At 42.9% G+C, this 18,072-nt stretch overlaps 1 protein-coding gene across 6 annotated transcripts in view; it reads left to right on the top strand.

The window, feature by feature from the left end:
* Positions 1–18,072, top strand: part of ARFGEF3 (ARFGEF family member 3) — a 184,220-nt gene that overhangs the window by 97,012 nt on the left and 69,136 nt on the right. For all 6 annotated transcript variants that reach the window (XM_045499782.1, XM_045499783.1, XM_045499784.1 and 3 more), the window contains 2 exons: positions 9,642–9,754; positions 10,539–11,449. In XM_045499782.1, the coding sequence (XP_045355738.1) occupies positions 9,642–9,754; positions 10,539–11,449 (1,024 nt within the window). The remainder of the gene's footprint in view (positions 1–9,641; positions 9,755–10,538; positions 11,450–18,072) is intronic.

The raw sequence follows: 18,072 nt of genomic DNA on the forward strand, positions 1-18,072 counted from the left end.
AAAGAGAAAGGGTATACACCCCGGTCTGTCTGACCTGAAACCCAAGGTCTTTTCCTACAACGCACTTACTACCGTACTTGACTTTGATATTGCAATGCCGGTGATTCTAGGAGCCCCCGTTCCCCTGCTGGCTCAGCTACCCCCTTCTTAAGCCTCAGTTGAAGAGTCAGAGTTTGGATCCTCTCTCTGCCACTCCCCAGCTAGGTTATAGAAGCTAAAGCGTTTAACTCTGAGCCTACAGTTTTGTATCCGTGCCTAGTAGTACTATTCCAAAGGTTCAAAATGCCATACGGTTTGCATCGGTACTCTGCAAGCATAAAGGGCCAGACAGACATTTGGCATGCTTATTGCTTTCCTAAGGAAAAGAAAAAACATGTGGAGGCTGGAACTCACTCTTCCTCATGACCTCCTGCCTGGAGTGGGGCTCTAATTGTAGCTCTGCTCTCTGCCGGCTGCCTGGTTCCTTCCTTTTGTCCTTCTGGACTTAGACTTCTCAATCACCACTGTTAACAGTTTATTTCCGGGCTCTCATGACTCCTGTTGCCTCTTCCATCAAGTCTGAATTCCTCTGCCCCGTTGCTACACCCTTCTGTCGTCATCCTCATTTCCTGTCATCACCCTCGTTCCACCTGACCGACCTTGCTCCGTTCAGCAACCAGGCTCCTGCTTCCATTCAGACTCCCCTCCCGTCTCCCCATGGGCCATTCCACTTAGCGTCAAGCAGTTGATTGAAATGTGCCAGGCGCAGCTGGCACTGCATGTTAGTTGATTTACAAACTTTCTTAGGAAGGTAACACTACTCCCAGTTTCTTGGTGGGGAGGCTGGGGCTCCGTGAGTCGAAGTTACTTGCCCAAAGTCCTTGTGAGTAGCAGGGCCGCCCCATGAACCGGGATGTTCGAAGAACAGCTCTCTGTGCCGTCAAAACCCTCCTCCTTCACGCTGCTGCCTCCCCAAACCACTACTTTTGGTCTTCTCTAAATTCCCTCATTTAGCAATTAATTGTACGTCCCATCCCACTGAACGTTTCCACATGGTGCAAACTTCTTCTCAAATACGTTTTTGTATCCGTTGCTTTCCTATAAGGGCTCGATAAATTTTGACTGAATGACAGATGGCCCTGAAGACAGACTATCTCCAAAGACAACGTTTTGTAAGCAGCAGCAACCTTTCTTTCCCACTCAGGGTTGACCGGCACTGGGGTTGTGGCTACTTATGGTGGATCCACTTGATGAGTGAATGCTAAGTAAATACATTGCATACGGGGTCTGGAGGTGTCTACATGTATTTTACATGGTAATTTCTTTACGACTGCAGAGGAAATATGTTTTCCCCTTCTCATAGATTTTCTAGCTTCCCGAGATTATCTTACAGGGCAAGGCTGGAATTAGACACCAGCGCCTAAATAGCATGTCCAGACGGTGCTGCCCCATGGAGCACAGCAGACTGACGTGGGCCAGGTTACTGTGACAAGTGGGACCTCCACTCGCTATGACAACCAATAATTGGGGGAGGTTGGTAACCTGGAAACCAAAATGTGCAGTCTGTGCACCCAAAGAAAACCACTGGGCACCCAGAATGTTTGCTTAGCCTATCGGAGTTTGAATGCTTGGTGTGTTATTTCCCTGTTCTCTTTGTAATTTGTCACTCTGCCATATGCGCTGTGCGCCCATTCATCAAAGACAGGACATTTTGTTTTTCGAAGCACATTCTCTTTCCTGTTTCCGCTTTCCCCCAAAATGAACAACGATCAATAGTACACCTTGCTTCCTTTTCTCTCTCCCATGGTCGGGCTTCAGAAGGAGTTCCCTAATCTTTAATCAGACCTTTGGCATCCCAGCCACTTGACATCACATCCCTCATTCCCACCGCAAGAAGCTGGGATTAAACGTGTCTTGCCTTTCTTCAAGCAGTTGTTGAGGGTTCTTCAGAAGCGTAATCACTCAGCGCCCTTTCCCTCCAGATTTGGAAACAACTGAGAAATAAACACAAGATTAATGTGGGAATTAAATATTGTCATCTAATTTGTTACTGGTAAGGTTAGATTCAAGAATGTAATAAGATCCAAAAAGAAAGTGAGATTCCCCACAGCCATGCCCCTGAAATGCACTTACCTTTGTATCAAGGGATGGGACAGCTAGAAGCACTTAGACCCCACCAGCTTCACTTGGATGCAGGCCTGGCAGGTAGCATGAGAGAGAATGGGGGCAGTGGGGGAGAAGAGGGAGGAGACTAGGCAGGTAGGAGAGGGAGAAGAGTGGGAGAGGAAGGAAAAAAAAGGGGAGAGGAAAGGAAAGGAAGGGAAAAGGGGGAGGGAAACTTGACTCTTTCAATGTCAAAAAAATAAGGGACGCTTGGGTGGCTCAGTTTAGTATTGGACTTGGGCTCCGGTCATGATCTCATAGCTCAGCTCCTGGGTTTGAGCCCCATGTTGGGCTCTGTGCTGACAGTTCAGAGCCTGGAATCTGCTTCAGATTGTGTGTCTCCCTCTCTTTCTCCGTCCCTCCCCCACTGGTGCTCTGACTCTCTCTCTCTCTCAAAAATAAACATTAGGGGCGCCTGGGTGGCGCAGTCGGTTAAGCGTCCGACTTCAGCCAGGTCACGATCTCGAGGTCCGGGAGTTCGAGCCCCGCGTCAGGCTCTGGGCTGATGGCTCAGAGCCTGGAGCCTGTTTCCGATTCTGTGTCTCCCTCTCTCTCTGCCCCTACCCCATTCATGCTCTGTCTCTCTCTGTCCCAAAAATAAATAAACATTGAAAAAAAAATTTTTTTTAATTAAAAATAAAAAAAAAATAAACATTAAAAAAAAATTTCAAAAAAATAAAATATCAGTACTCCCCCAAACAATCTACATATTCAATGCAATCCCTATCAAAATAATACCAGCATTCTTCACAGAACTAGAACAAACAATCCTAAACTTTATATGGAACCAGAAAAGACCCCGAATAACCAAAGCAATCTTGAAAAAGAAAACCAAAACAGGAGGCATCACAATTCCAGACTTCAAGCTGTATTACGAAGCTGTAACCATCAAGACAGTATGGTACTGGCACAAAAACAGTCACTCAGATCAATGGAACAGAATAGAGAACTCAGAAATGGACCCACAAACATATGGCCAACTAATCTTTGACAAAGTGGGAAAGAATATCCAATGGGATAAGGACAGTCTTCTCAGCAAATGGTGTTGGGAAAACTGGACAGCGACATGCAAAAGAATGAACCTGGACCACTCTCTTACACCACACACAAAAATAAACTCAAAATGGATGAAGACCTAAATGTAAGACAGGAAGCCATCAAAATCCTAGAGGAGAAAACAGGCGACAACCTCTTTGATCTTGACCACAGAAACTTCTTACTTGACATGTCTCCAGAGGCAAGGGAAACAAAAGCAAAAATGAACTATTGGGACTTCATCAAGATAAAAAGCTTCTGCACAGCAAAGGAAACAACAAAACTAAAAGGCCATGGCAGAAGATATTTGCAAATGATGTATCAGATAAAGGGTAAGTATCCAAAATCTATAAAGAACTTACCGAACTCAACACCCAAAAAACAAATAATCCAGGGAAGAAATGGGCAAAAAACATAAAGAGTTTTCCAAAGAAGACATCCAGATGGCTAACAGACACCTGAAAAAATGCTCAACATCCCTCATCATCAGGGAAATACAAATCGAAAAGGAGATACCACCTCACACCTGTCAGAATGGCTAAAATTAACAACTCAGGCAATGACAGATGTTGGTGAGGATGCAGAGAAAGGGGAACCCTTTTGCACTGTTGGTGGGAGAGCAAACTGGTGCAGCCGCTCTGGAAAACAGTATGGAGGTTCCTTAAAAAATTAAAGATAGAACTACCCTGTGACCCAGCAATTGCACTACTAGGTATTTATCCAAAGGATACCAAAATGCTGATTTGAAGGGACACGTGCATCCCAATGTTTATAGCAGCACTATCAACAATAGCCAAAGTATGGAAAGAGCCCAAATGTCCATCGACTGATGAATGGATAAAGATGTGGTACATATATTTAATGGAATATTACTCGATCAAAAAGAATGAAATCTTGCCACTTGCAACAATGTGGGTGGAACTAGAGTGTATTATGCGAAGTGAAATAAGTCAGAGAAAGACAAATATCATATGATTTCACTCATATGTGGAATTTAAGATACCAAACAGATGAACATAAGGAAAGGGAAGCAAAAATAATACAAAACGGAGAGGGAACAAACCAAAAGAAAGAACAAACTGAGGGTTGCTGGCAGGGTTGGGGGAAAGGCTAAATGGGCGAGGGACATTAAGGAGGACCCTGGTTGGGATGAGCACTGGGTATTTTTTGTAAGTGATGAATCATTAAATTCTGTTCCTGAAAAAAAGGTAAATATATTTTGATTTAAAAAAAATAAAATGTGTAGAGAAAGGTGGAAGCTTCATTTCTTTGCCTCCAAGAGAGTAGAAGTTTCCAATTTCTGGGGTCCAAAAGAAATGTAGAAGGAAAGAGGGAAAGAGAAGTGCCCCTTAAGATACAATTTTTTCTACTTAATATACCTTTTCCATGAGGTAAGGAATTTCAAAATTCCCATTTTGAAAATAATGGACATAGTGATAGAAAGTCTTTTCCAATGCACTTAACCCAATCTTTTCCTGAATTAGCCTCAAAATAAAATTTTGTTTAAAGACATCTAACACATGGAAATAATAACTAATTAAACTGAACAGTAATGAAGATTCTATATGTGAAAACTTGTAGGATGTAGCCAAAGCGCTATATACAAGGGTATAGATAGCTTAAAATGCTTATATTGAAAGTTAGGAAGCCTACAATTAATATTCTAATTCTCCAAGTTAGAGAGTTGGGAAAAGAAGAGCAGATTTAATTCAAAGAAAGTAGAAAAGAGGAAAAATAAAGAAGATAAAAGCAGAAAGTAATGCGATAAAAAGCAAATATAGTGGATCACTAAAGTGAAAAATATCAGGGCTCTAAAAAAACTGAGGAAATTGAAAAACTCTTGATAAAAGCAATCACAAAATCCCAGAATAGGTAAAAACAACTAAATAGAAATAAGAATGAAAACACACTTGGAACTATAAATGTTAGAAACATTAAAGAAATCAAGGTCTAATAAGGCCACTGATGCCAGTAAATTTGAAAATTTAGATAAAATAGATAAATCCCTGGGAAATAACATAGCCTTTAACAAGCTGAGAAATTGAGGACCTAAATAGTTCTAGAAACTTTTAAAAAAATTGAATCAGTAGTTAAAAATCGTTCCATAAAAAAAAATAAAAATAAAAATAAATTTTAAAAAATTAAAAAAAAAAAACCATTGGACCCATACAACTTTAAAAACAAGTTATACCAACAGTTAAGGAATGGATAGTTCCAATAATATGTGAACTTTTCCAAGGAATAGAATGAGGGAATACTCCTCAACCCATGTGTTCTTTTTAATTTTTTAAAAGTTGTTTTACCTTTTGACCCCCTTCATCCATTTTTTCCATCCCCCCACCCCTCACCTCTGACAACCACCAATTTTCTGTAACTATGAGCGTGATCTTTTATTTTTTTGTTTTTCAAGATTCTACGTATAAGAGATATTATACAGTGTTTGTCTTTCTTTGTCTGACTTGTTTCACTTAGCATAACACTCTCTAGTTTCGTCAGTGTTACCACAAATGGCAAGATTTCATTCTTTTTTATGGCTGAGTAGTATTTCTCTGTGTGTGTGGGGGGGGGTGGGTATGCGACATCTTCTTTGGATTATCCACTTATCCTTTGAGATATACTTAGGTTGTTTCCATATTTTGGCTATTGTAAACAATGCTGCAATAACCATGGGGGTACATGTATCTTTTTTGAATTTGTGTTTTCATTTTCTTCAGATAAATATCCAGAAGTGTAATCGATGGATTGTATGGCAGTCTATTTTAATTTTTTGAGGAACTTCCATACTGTTTACCATAGGGGCTGTACCAATTTACATTCCCACCAGCTATGCACAAGGATTCTTTTTTCTCCACATCCTTGCCAACACTTGTTTTTTCTAGTCTTTTTTTTTAAGTTTATTTATTGAGTGAGAGAACACATGCATGAGTGGGAGAGAGGCAGAGAAAGAGAGGGAGAGAGAGAATCCCAAGCAGGCTCCATGCTATCAGCACAGATCCCGATGAGGGGTTTGATCCTGTGAACCATGAGATCATGACCTGAACTAAAACCAAGACTCAGATACTTAACTGATTGAGCCACTTAGGCACCCCTAGTCTTTTTGATAATAGCCATTCTAACAGGTCCGAGGTAGTATCTCATTGAGGTTTTGATTTGTATTTCCCAGGTGATGATTGATGTTGAATATCTTTTCATGTGTCCATTGGCCATCTGTATGTCTTCTTTGGAGAAATGTCTACTCAAGTCCTTTACCCAGTTTTAAAATTGGATTGTTTGGGTTTTTTTATCTTTTTATTGAGTGATAGGAGTTCTTTCTGCATTTTGGATATTAACCCCTTATCAGATATGTGACTTACAAATACTTTCAGTATGTGGCCTTTTCATTTTGTTGATGGTTTCCTTTGCCGTGCTTTGTGATGTGGTCCCACATGATTATTTTTGCTTTTGTTGTTTTTACTTGGTATCAGATTTTAAAAATCATCTGCAAGACTCATGTCAAGGAGCTTACTGCCTATGTTTTCTTCTAAGAGTTTTATGGTCTCAAGGCCTACATCTAAGCCTTCAATCCATCTTGAGTTAATTTTTGTGTATGGTGGAAGACAGTCGTCTATTTTCATTCTTTTGCTTGTGGCTGTCCAGCATTCCAAGCACCATTTGTTGAAGGGATTGTCCTTTTCCTATTGTATATTCTTGCCTCCTTTGTTATATATTAATTGACATGTACGTATAGACTTATTTGTAGGCTTTCTATTCTGTTCTTTTTGATCTATGCGTCCGTTTTTATGCCAGTGCCATAATGTTTTAATTACCGTAGCTTTGTAATAAAGTTTGAATCAGGGAGTGTGATGGCTCCTGTTTTTCTCTTTCTCAAGATTGCTTTGGCTATTCCAGGTCTTCTATGGTTCCATACAAATTTCAGGATTGTTTGTTCTGTTTCCATGAAAAATGCCATTGGAAATTTGGTAGAGATTGCATTGAATCTGTAGATTGCTTTGGGTAGTAAGGGCATTTTAACAATATTAATTCTTTGAATCCACGAGCACAGAACATCCTTCCATTTATTTGTGTCATCTTCAATTTATTTTATTAATGTCTTATAGTTTTCAGTATACTGGTCTTTCACCTCCTTGGTTAAATTTATTCTTAGGCATTTCCTTATTTTTTGATGCCTCGTAAATAGGAGTGTTTTCTTGATTTCTCTTTCTGATAGTTCATTAGTGTATGGAAATGCAACAGATTTTTTTATATGCTGATTTTGTATCCTGCAAATTCTCTGAATTCATTTGTTAGTTCTAACAGTTTTTTAAAAGAGTCTGTAGGGTTTTCTATATATAATATCATGCCATCTGCAAATAGTGACAGTTTTATTTCTTCCTTTCCAGTTTGGATGCCTTTTACTTCTTTTTCTTGCCTGATTGCTGTAGCTAGGACTGACGATACTATGTTGGATAAAAGTGGCAAGATTGGCATCCTTGTCTTGTTTCTGATCTTAGAGGAAAAACTTTTGGCTTTTTACTGTTGAATAGGCTGCTATTTGTAATATATGGCCTTTATTATGTTGAGATACATTCCGTCTCCACCCACCTTTTTGAGAGTTTTTATCATAAGTGGATGTGGAATTTTGTCAAATGCTTTTTCTGCATCAATTGAAATTAACTTTTCATTTTGTCCTTCATTTTGTTAACGTTGTGAATCACTTGACTAATTTGTGGCTCAGTCACTTGAACCATCTTTGCATCCCTAGAATAAATCCCACTTGATTATGGTATATGATCCTCTTAATACGTTGTTGAATTTAGTTTGATCACGTTTTATTGAGAATTTTTGCATCTATGTTCATCAGAGATGTTGGCCTCTAATTTTCTCTTCTTGTGGTGTCCTTGTCAAGTTTTAGTATCAGGGTAATGATAGCCTCATAAAATGAGTTTGAAAGAGTCCCCTCCTGGGGCGCCTGGGTGGCTTAGTCGGTTAAGCGTCCAACTTCAGCTCAGGTCACGATCTCATAGCTAGTGAGTTTGAGCCCTGCATTGGGCTCTGTGCTGACAGCTAGGAGCCTGGAGCCTGCTTTGGATTCTGTGTCTTCCTCCCTCCCGGCTCCTCTCCTGCTCATGCTCTCTCAAAAATACATAAACACTAAAAAAAAAAAAAAAATTAGAAAGAAAAGAGTCCCCTCCTTTTCTGCTTTTTGGAAGAGTTTGAGAAGGATTGATATTAATCCCTTGAATGTTTGGTAGGATTCACTGGTTAAGTCATCTGGTCTTGGACTTTTGTTAGTTGGGAGGTTTTTGATTACTGATTCAATCTCCTTACCAGTAATTGATCTATTCAGATATTCTATTCCTTCATGATTCAGTCTTGGTAGGTCATATATTTCTAGAAATGTATTCTTTTCTTCTAGGTTGTCCAATTTGTTGACATATCATTTTTATAAGAGTCTCTTGGGGTCTTTTGTATTTCTGTGGTATCAGTTGTAACACCTCTTTCATTTCTGATTTTATTTAAATCTTCCAGTTTTTTTTTTCCTGGTGAATCTAATAAAAGTGTGTCAATTTTATCTTTCCAAAGAATCGACTCTTAGTGTCATTGATCTTTTCTGTTGTTTTTTAGTCTCTATTTCATTTATGTCTGCTGTAATCTTTCTTATTTACTTCCTTCTACTAACTTTAGGCTTCACCTGTTCTTTTTCTAGTTCCTTAAAGTGTAACGTTACATTATTTGTTTGAGACTCTTATTTTTTTGAGGTAGGCATTTACTGCTCTAAATTTTTCTTTTGAAACTGATTTTTCTGCATCCCATAAATGTGGGGGTGTTATATTTCCATTTTTGTTTGTCTCAAGGTCTTTTTTAATTTCTCTTTTCGTTTCTTCTTTGACCCATTAGTTGTTTGGTAGCATGTTGTTTAAAATTCACATATTTGTGAATTTCCCAGTTTTCCTCCTGTAATTAATTTCTAGTTTTGTGCCAATGTGATCAGAAAAGACTCCTGATATGATTTCAGTTCTCTTAAATTTAAGACTCGTTTTGTGCCCTCCTATATGATCTATTCTGGAGAATGTTCCAGGTATGCTTGATCAATACAGTTTGCAGCTAGCCGGCTCCGATAGCAAAGTGAGACAAAGAGAGTAGAGGGAAGTTAAATTAGAGGCCATCCTCACTAAAGAACGTAGATACAAGTGCTTTATTGTTCTGTGCTATAAAAGTTTTTGAAACAACCCCTTAGAGGATTTGCTTTGTCTAAGCCAGTCCTGAACTGAGGACCTGGGAACCCTATGTGTGTTCTGTGACAAGATGGATACTTAGATCAGTTCTATTAAGATTTGTAGTTCCAAACAGTTGTGGGGTTTTTTTCGAGTGTGTCAATCAATAGAGAGCGTACATGTCTCTTTGAACTCACAATTTTAAGACCTTGTGCTTTTTTATGGTGTTCACTTTACTGTTATTTCCCCCCCCCCCCCCTTTTCTTAAAGCTACTTGGGAGCCCACAGCGCCTCTGTGATTTGGCAGGACCCGGCTCCACTGAACCAGAATCCAGAAAAAGATCAATTTCAAAACGAAAGTCTCATCTGGATCTTCTCAAACTGTATGATACATTCCCCTTTTCCACCTACTATTGTTTGGCGAGCGATGCTTCTCTGAATGCACTTGACCTTGTTTTTAAGGCTCTGAAATTTTTATGAATCTGCCTTACGTGGAATGTTATTGTTCAATAATGTCCCCGCAAGCCATATGAGAAGTCTTATCTCAATGTATTACAATCCTGTAATTTTCCATATTGTCATACTTAAAGTAAACACAATGTACAGAATGAAATGTACAAAAATTATCCATTGGGGTTACGTTGGGGAAAAACGTTTTGAATTCCAGCACTATAGCTATAAGATTCCTTTACTTGTCGCTTCCCTAGAAAACTGAACATCATCTAATTTGCAGTTGTTGTATTCACCTGCACCTGTTCCGGAATATATTGGTCTTATAGAGGATGTCCTCATTATTATATAGCCATTATAACTGTTTGCTTTCGGGGGGAAAAAAAAAAAAACGAACATAATCCAAAAGTGAGATTATGCAGTGCCTGTCCTTGTGGAGATCACAAACTCCCATCCGGAATTTTTGTGTGTCTCCAGATAAACCAGCCAACCAAGAGTCAGTGTGATTCAAGGTGGGCCACTTCACCTGGAGGTTTTCCTCTGCCAGCCGGAGCATGTTTGTTTCATTTTACTTTTTACCCAGACCATTTCACTTCATGTAGAGCAGAGGATCTGTTTTGCATACTGCCCTGCTCACCAGACTCACCCGCCTTGTTCCTTCTGGAGCATTCTCCCACGTTGCCTATGCTGATGTTGTTTTCTCCCTCGAACCCTTAGCATCATGGATGGCATGACGGAAGCGTGCATCAAGGGCGGCATCGAGGCGTGCTATGCGGCCGTGTCCTGCGTCTGCACCTTGCTTGGGGCCTTGGACGAGCTGAGCCAGGGCAAGGGCTTGAGTGAAGGCCAGGTGCAGCTGCTGCTGCTGCGCCTGGAGGAGCTCAAGGACGGGGCCGAATGGAGCCGGGACTCCATGGAGATCAACGAGGCCGACTTCCGCTGGCAGCGGCGCGTCCTGTCCTCCGAGCACACGCCGTGGGAAGCGGGGAACGAGAGGAGCCCGGACATCAGCATCAGTGTGACCACGGACACAGGCCAGACCACCCTGGAGGGCGAGCTGGGCCAGACCACGCCCGAGGACCGCTCCGACAACCACAAGCACAGCCTCAGGTCGCCGGCGCAGCCTGAGAGCAGGGAGACGCTGAGCAAGGTGCCGGAGCCCGAGGCGGTCGACCAACCAGACGTGGTCCAGAGGAGCCACACGGTGGCTTACCCCGACATAACGAACTTCCTGTCGGTGGACTGCAGGATGAGGTCCTACGGCTCCCGGTACAGCGAGAGCAATTTCAGCGTAGATGACCAAGACCTCTCGCGGACCGAGTTCGACTCCTGCGACCAGTACTCGATGGCCGCAGAGAAGGACTCGGGCAGGTCCGACGTGTCGGACATCGGGTCGGACAACGGCTCCCTGGCCGACGAAGAGCAGACCCCTCGGGACTGCCTGGGCCACAGGTCCCTGCGGACTGCCGCTCTGTCCCTGAAACTGTTGAAGAACCAGGAGGCGGACCAGCACAGCGCCAGGCTGTTCCTGCAGGCCCTGGAGAGCCTCCTGCCCCGCCTGCTGGCTCTGCCCAGCGTGGAGGAGGTGGACTCGGCCCTCCAGAACTTCGCCTCCACCTTCTGCTCAGGTTCGTGCACCAGGCTCCTGCCACAGTGGGTAAGCGTATTCAGAGCGTTCGGCCCGGATGGGAAATTGCCATCCTGCCTTAGGTTCAGGTGCGCAGAGCATCTTAACGGCTCTTGGGGTTTCTTGTATTGGAAGAGAGCAAAGGAACGTAAGACGCACGGGTGGTGGTTTGTTTGAATCTAGGCAGTGGATGGCTGGAATATTCGGAGGTTGATAGATGTACGTGGTGCAGAGCAACGAATAAGAGGTGACTGCGTTCTAGAAAGCTGCTGCTGACTGAGACAAAATGACAATCTCTGACTCTCAGAACATCGAGTTCTTAGCATGCTTCTACACCTTAGTGTCTAAAAATCACAAAGTGGGGCACCTGGGTGGCTCAGTGGGGTAAGCATCCGACTTCAGCTCAGGTTTGTGAGTTCAAGCCCCGCATCAAGCTCTGTTCTGACAGCTCGGAGCCTGGAACCTGCTTCAGACTCTGTGTCTCCCTCTCTCTCTCTCTGCCCCTCCCCTGCTTATGCTCTTTCCCTGTCTCTCTGTCTCTCTCTGTCTCTCTCTCAAAAATAAATAAACATTTAAAAGTCACAAAGCAATGCACTTTTGGTATATCAATTTGTAAATTTATTATTTATTTATTTTGAAAGAGCAAGAGTGCAAGCGGGAGAGGGACAGAGAGAGAGAGAGAGAGAGAGAGAATCCCAAGCAGATTCCTTGCTGTCAGCACAGAGCCCCTCAGGGGGCTCAGTCTTCACAAACAGTGACATCATGACCTGAGCTGAAATCAATAGTCAGACACTTAACTGACTGAGCCACGCAGGCGCCCCTGTAAACTAATTTAAAAGAGGCCTTGGATCAGATGCAGGCTGTCCTCCCAATGTAGTCTGAATTCCCCTGAACTTCCAGCATCTGATCATGGCGTGGTCTTTCTGGAGACCAGCCCCCATCGAGGAGTCCACCCAGAGTCGCCTCCTTGAGACAAAAGACGTCCCTAGTACTCTTGTCACTTAGCCATTTACAAGTGTTTTAGGAATCAGGATGGGGTGAAAGACAAATATCAGAACAAGAGATGCATCCAGTGTTCATGTCACTTAGGAAATTGTAAGGATTTTAGGAGCTTTGTGCCAGGAAACAGGCACAGACCAGTATATATATTTTCTATCCTCTCACAGTACTACAGAAAGAAAGTAATGCGTGCAAAAACACTTACGGGAGGAATAACTGAGTGCCTGACTCCTGGGTGGTCAACTGTGTCTTCCCCTGACATTCAAGGGTCTCTTGACCACAGACGACTGAGGTGGCTGGACCCTGCTGGGCTTGTGCTCACATAGAAAGGACTAACCCTGAGAACAAACCCAGAACTGCTACAAATCCAGATCACCATTTGTGCTTCCGTCACTGAGCCTTGAGCATGTGTTTGTCATTGCCCTTACCACATTCATCAGAGTTATTTGTGAATGCATCCACCTTTCCCTCTCTGAACTTTCAGCTCCTTGAGCCCTCCAACCATGTCTAACTCATTTTGATCTTCCAACAAAGAACATATCACACACACACACACACACACACACACACACACACACACACATTCTAGCCCAGTTACTGGAACTTGGTAGAAGCTGACTGCTGTGTCGTTAAGAGGTAGCTTAATAAGTATCTTTAAGAAACTGACTAGAGTGTCCTTTGTCAAAAGGACACAAAAAAGACACTTTAATCCAGGTGTATCTGAGGAAGGACGCTTTTTAATGTAAGAATGATCCAAAGTTGGAAGCAGCCACAGGAATATAGAACTTGTAATCCTAGACGACTACTTCTGGATTTCTCAACCTCTCTAGAGGTTGGAAAGAGACACATATGATGTCTGAGGTTTCCTAACTGCACTGTGATTCTTTTAAGACGTGAAAATACCTATTTTTGAGGCTATGCAACATTTTTCTCAAGATATTTGATTTGTGAGAAGGAGCACACACATATGCAAATTCATCTTCCATTGAAAGACTAAGACAATGTATAAATACTCTCTTAAAAACTATATTTTTCCCTAAGATCTTTTATGCCACCATTACTAAATTTGACACTGTTTTGTTGAACATTGCTAGTATGTGTTTTGTGTGTCTGTCCCTTCCTCTGTCTCTCTCTGTCTCTCTCTCTCTCTCACACACACACACACGCATACATACACACACACACACACACACACACACACACACACACGCTTCATCAGTCAACATTTATAGAGAAGCTTCACTGTGCTCTGAACCAGGGGCCATAAGATAGGCATGCCTTATTTTTTTTTTTAACTTTTTAATGTTTTTATTTATTTTTGAGACAGAGAGAGACAGAGCATGAGCAGGGGAGAGGTAGAGAGAGAGGGAGACACAGAATCCGAAGCAGGCTCCAGGCTCTGAGCTGTCAGCACAGAGCCCGACGTGGGGCTCGAACTCGCGAACCGCGAGATCATGACCTGAGCCGAAGTCGGACGCCCAACTGACTGAGCCACCCAGGCGCCCCTTTTTATTTTTGTTTTTTTTTTAATGCTTATTCTTAATAAATATTCATTGACTGTAGACTCATGAGCTTGCACTCTGGTCCCTTAACATGTGAAATACTTTATGGTATGAAAGAGTCATGGGTAAAGCCTGAGTTGGAAGGAATGTTCACTCCCCTTTGGATGGGGTTTGGCAGGGCCTCTGAGCCTGGACTTCTTCTCAGCTCAATATATTCATGGGGAGAGGGAGCCCAGCAGCCTGCTCTGACCAGCTTGGTGTCCGTGGCACCAAGGCAGGCCGGCCAGCAAACATCAGTGGTCCCAAAGGACAGCTGTGGATCAGATCACGGCACCGCCACTGGTTGCACGAACGATGGCCTTGAATCATCAAGAAATAGTAAAAGCATATTTAGGGCCTTCTATTTACAATTAAAATAATCCTCACAAAATAACTCAGCTGCAGAAGTTTCAGCATTTAAATAACGTAAGCTCTAACATTCAGATAACTTCCTGTTTACAAACAGCATCCCCAAGTAGTGCCAGATAAGTGAGTTGTCATAGCAGCAAAGATGGCCTCCCAAGGGCCCTGCTTCATTTCCTATGAGAATTAGGAAATATAATCCTAGCAAAGTCTTTTGTCAAATTTGAAGCTAAAGCAAATTTTATCATTTGTGTTTTTGTGCCTTTCAGATCAATGCTTATTTACATTTGTACATTTGTACATTGGACATCTTGTACATTGGACATTTACAGTGCATGCTAAACAGAGCTTGAGTGAATGTTTTATTTGGCCAGAATGTGGCCTCTTGGAAGTTGCAAACTTCCTCAAATTTTAGAGGTCAGGAAAATGTCCCATCAGACCCAGCATGTTGTCACCTTAAGTTTTACACATAGGAATCCATACATCAAAAAGAGACTTCAAAATCCTTTCATTGTTTCCGAATATAATTTTTAGTAATGGCCTGTAACTGATTTAGTCGTTTGTCTTTTTAGTCCTAGTGACTTCCACAATGCTTTTACCAATCAGGAGTTGGTCTGTCTTTGCAAATCACAGCCCCATCACTCTGTGGTCCCCCTCCCAATAAGCTCGTTCTCCTCAGTGACCACTGTGGTTTAATGGGTCACAGGGACCATCGCTGTGGGTCAGCCGAAGCTGCCGGATGCTGGCTTGGGTCCACTTCACTTCCGCACCGAACCAGTGCTCACGCGAGCATCACCTCCGATATGGAAGATTCGTAAAAAAGAAACATCTGTACCCTGCAGTGACCCGGGAGAGGGCAGATGGCCTTTGTCCACCCAAGGCAAAGTTTAGAGAGTAACAACCGGAGAGGGGGAGAAGAGACAGTCTCCCTGAGTGATAACCCAGATATTTTGCTCATTATTTACTTTTGTGTCAAAAGCTTTAAACCTTATTTTGCCAACAACTCCCACTGGGCATTTGTCCCTGACCTGTTATCAGGGTCTGCCCCGCTGGCTGAGATCAGACTCACTCGGCATTTCTCAGAGACTCCTGTCCTCAGACAACTAACATACAGTTAGAATGAGCCCCCCTTAATCGCACATGATTCAAGGGAGCCTTTCCTTTGAAAGCTATTAGTTTCCTACGGTGGGGGCGCTTGAAAACCTTCAGACAAAATGGGTTTTATAAAGATGATTAGTGGACGCGAGCCGGGACAGCTGCAGAAACGCCTTCCTCTTCCTGCATAGAACAGAGTGCATCTGTGTGAGGTGGCTCCTCGGGGACGAGACAGCAGGAGCCAGCCTCGCACAGCAATGAATAGAGGCACACAGGCGTGTGGCTTCGGGATTGCCGTTCCTTCGATTAGCGGTGTCCAGTTACGATCTTGAGATTCACCGTGACCACATGTGAGGCTCATTGCAAGCGATTTGATATTTATAAAGCACCCGATTTCATAAAAGATAGTACAGCGATCATGAATCTCCATTATACAAGAAATATCTGTTTCTTTACATTACAACAGCTCTGACTCCAGACCACCCTCCACCCCCCGCCTCCAGCCAGCCTGGCTGGCCAGGCATTTGATGCCCTCCCTCAGCTGTCCATTCCAGGGTAAAACCAGAAGCTGGGGCTTAGGTGGGATCTTCACAGGGAGGCCGCTCACCTCTCACATGGCCAGGGATCCCCTGTTACCTGCTTCACAGACTCCTTGGCACCCGGGAGGTGGCGTGGGGCCTGGGCTGCTCTGGCAAGGCCGGGCACCGTTGTCTGTTCTCCTCTGAGGCCCTGCCCAGGCCCTCTGGCACTGCCAGGCAGCAGAAAGCCACAGACAGACCTCCATCCGCTGCCCGTTTAAGGATCTCCTTCCTCTGCCCCACTGCTTCCTCCCTCTTCTCATTGCCTTCTGGGAACGGCCCACAGTCTCCGGAAGGAGCCCTGTGGATCCAAAGCCAGGAAGGCAAGTATGCTCTTTCCGGCTTCAGTTTTGGGCCCTGGGATTTAAACAGCCCAGGAGATGGTGATACAAACGGAACTCCGTGTCTTTGTGGAACACGAGAGGTAAAATACAAGAAGAAGACCTCCAGCGAACAAGTGAATGTGTTATCCTGCCTCCGTGTCGCTTAGGATTAGGTTTGTTTGCAGTGAGTGGAAAACTCAAGTGTCTACTTTAAGAAAAAGAGTCCACTTGTTTCTCCTAAATTACGTCCGAGGTAGGCTGTCCTGTGAGCTCCATGATGGCTTCTCCTGTCTCTCTGCCCTACCCGTTGTGAATGTGTGACTTTCGCCTAACGTTTCCTCATTTACCACGATGACTGGTGGAGTTGGTTGATTGGTTTGCTTTAATAAGGGGAGGAGCTGGGCACCTGGGTGGCTCAGTCAGTTAAGTGTCCGACTTCGGCTCAGGTCATGATCTTGCGGTTCGCGAGTTCGAGCCCCACGTCGGGCTCTGTGCTGACAGCTCAGAGCCTGAAGCCTGCTTTGGATTCTGTGTCTCCTCCTCTCTCTGCCCCTCCCATGATCATGCTCTGTCTCTCTCTGTCTCTCAATAATAAATAAACATTAAAAAAAATTTTAAGAAAAAAGCACAGTCACAGACTGTAGCCCAGCAAATGTGTGACAGTTTTCCAAGTCCTGACAGAAGACACCCATGGAACCCTGTCACCGCATTGGCTCCTGAGAGAATCTCAGGAATTTATACTAAGGGAACAGAAACTCAAGCAGAGATTTATATATCAAAATGTATATGATAGCAGTATTTCACAGCAAAAATACCAGAAACAACTTAAATGCCCCTAAATAAGGGAAAAGCTAACTGAGTTATGATTCCTCCATTTGTGAAATTATGTAGCTATTTAAAATGATGCTTTCCAGTAACATATAAGGACGCGGTTAGTGGTCATAATGTAATTTTTAAAAGGATTCAAAATTAACATCAAATGTTAGTACTTATCTCAGAATGGTATAATTACAGGCTATTTTTATTTTCATTTGCTTGTTGGGACCTTTTTCCAAACCTCTTAAAAATTTTTTTTTCTCGTAACTTCTATCAGAAAATAAAGCAGTAACATTATATAAAAATTAGAACCAGAGACTTCATTAAATAAATATGTTACCACGTAAAATAGCGTAATCTTTTTATCTTAATTGACGCTAGCTACAGGTGTACAACCTAGTGATTGGACACATCTATACATTATACTGTGCTCATGGCAAGTGTACCTACCTGTTGTCACCATACAACATTTTATAGTACCACTGGCGACATTTTGTGGCTATGCTGTGCTGGGGATTTTATTCCCATGACTTATTCCGTAGCTGGAAGCTGTGTCTCCCACTCCCCTTGGCCCGTTTTGCGTATGCCTACACCTTCCCTCTGGCCACCATCAGTTTGTCCTCTGGGTGTACAAGTGTGTTTCTGCGTTTTGTGTGTTTTGCGTTTTGGATTCCACGTATCAGTGAAATCATAAGGTGTTTGTCTTTCTCTGACTTACTTCACTTAGCATACCCTCTAGATGCATCCATGTTGTCACAAAAGGCAGGATCTCATTCTCCTTAGGGCTGAATAATAATCCAGTGTGTGTGTGTGTGTGTGTGTGTGTGTGTGTGTGTGTATACACCGCATCTTCTTTATCCATTGATCTATGGATGGACACTTCCATACTTGGCTGTTATAAATAATGCT

Source organism: Leopardus geoffroyi, chromosome B2 (assembly GCF_018350155.1).
Source record: "Leopardus geoffroyi isolate Oge1 chromosome B2, O.geoffroyi_Oge1_pat1.0, whole genome shotgun sequence".
Classification (NCBI taxonomy): Eukaryota; Metazoa; Chordata; class Mammalia; order Carnivora; family Felidae; genus Leopardus; species Leopardus geoffroyi.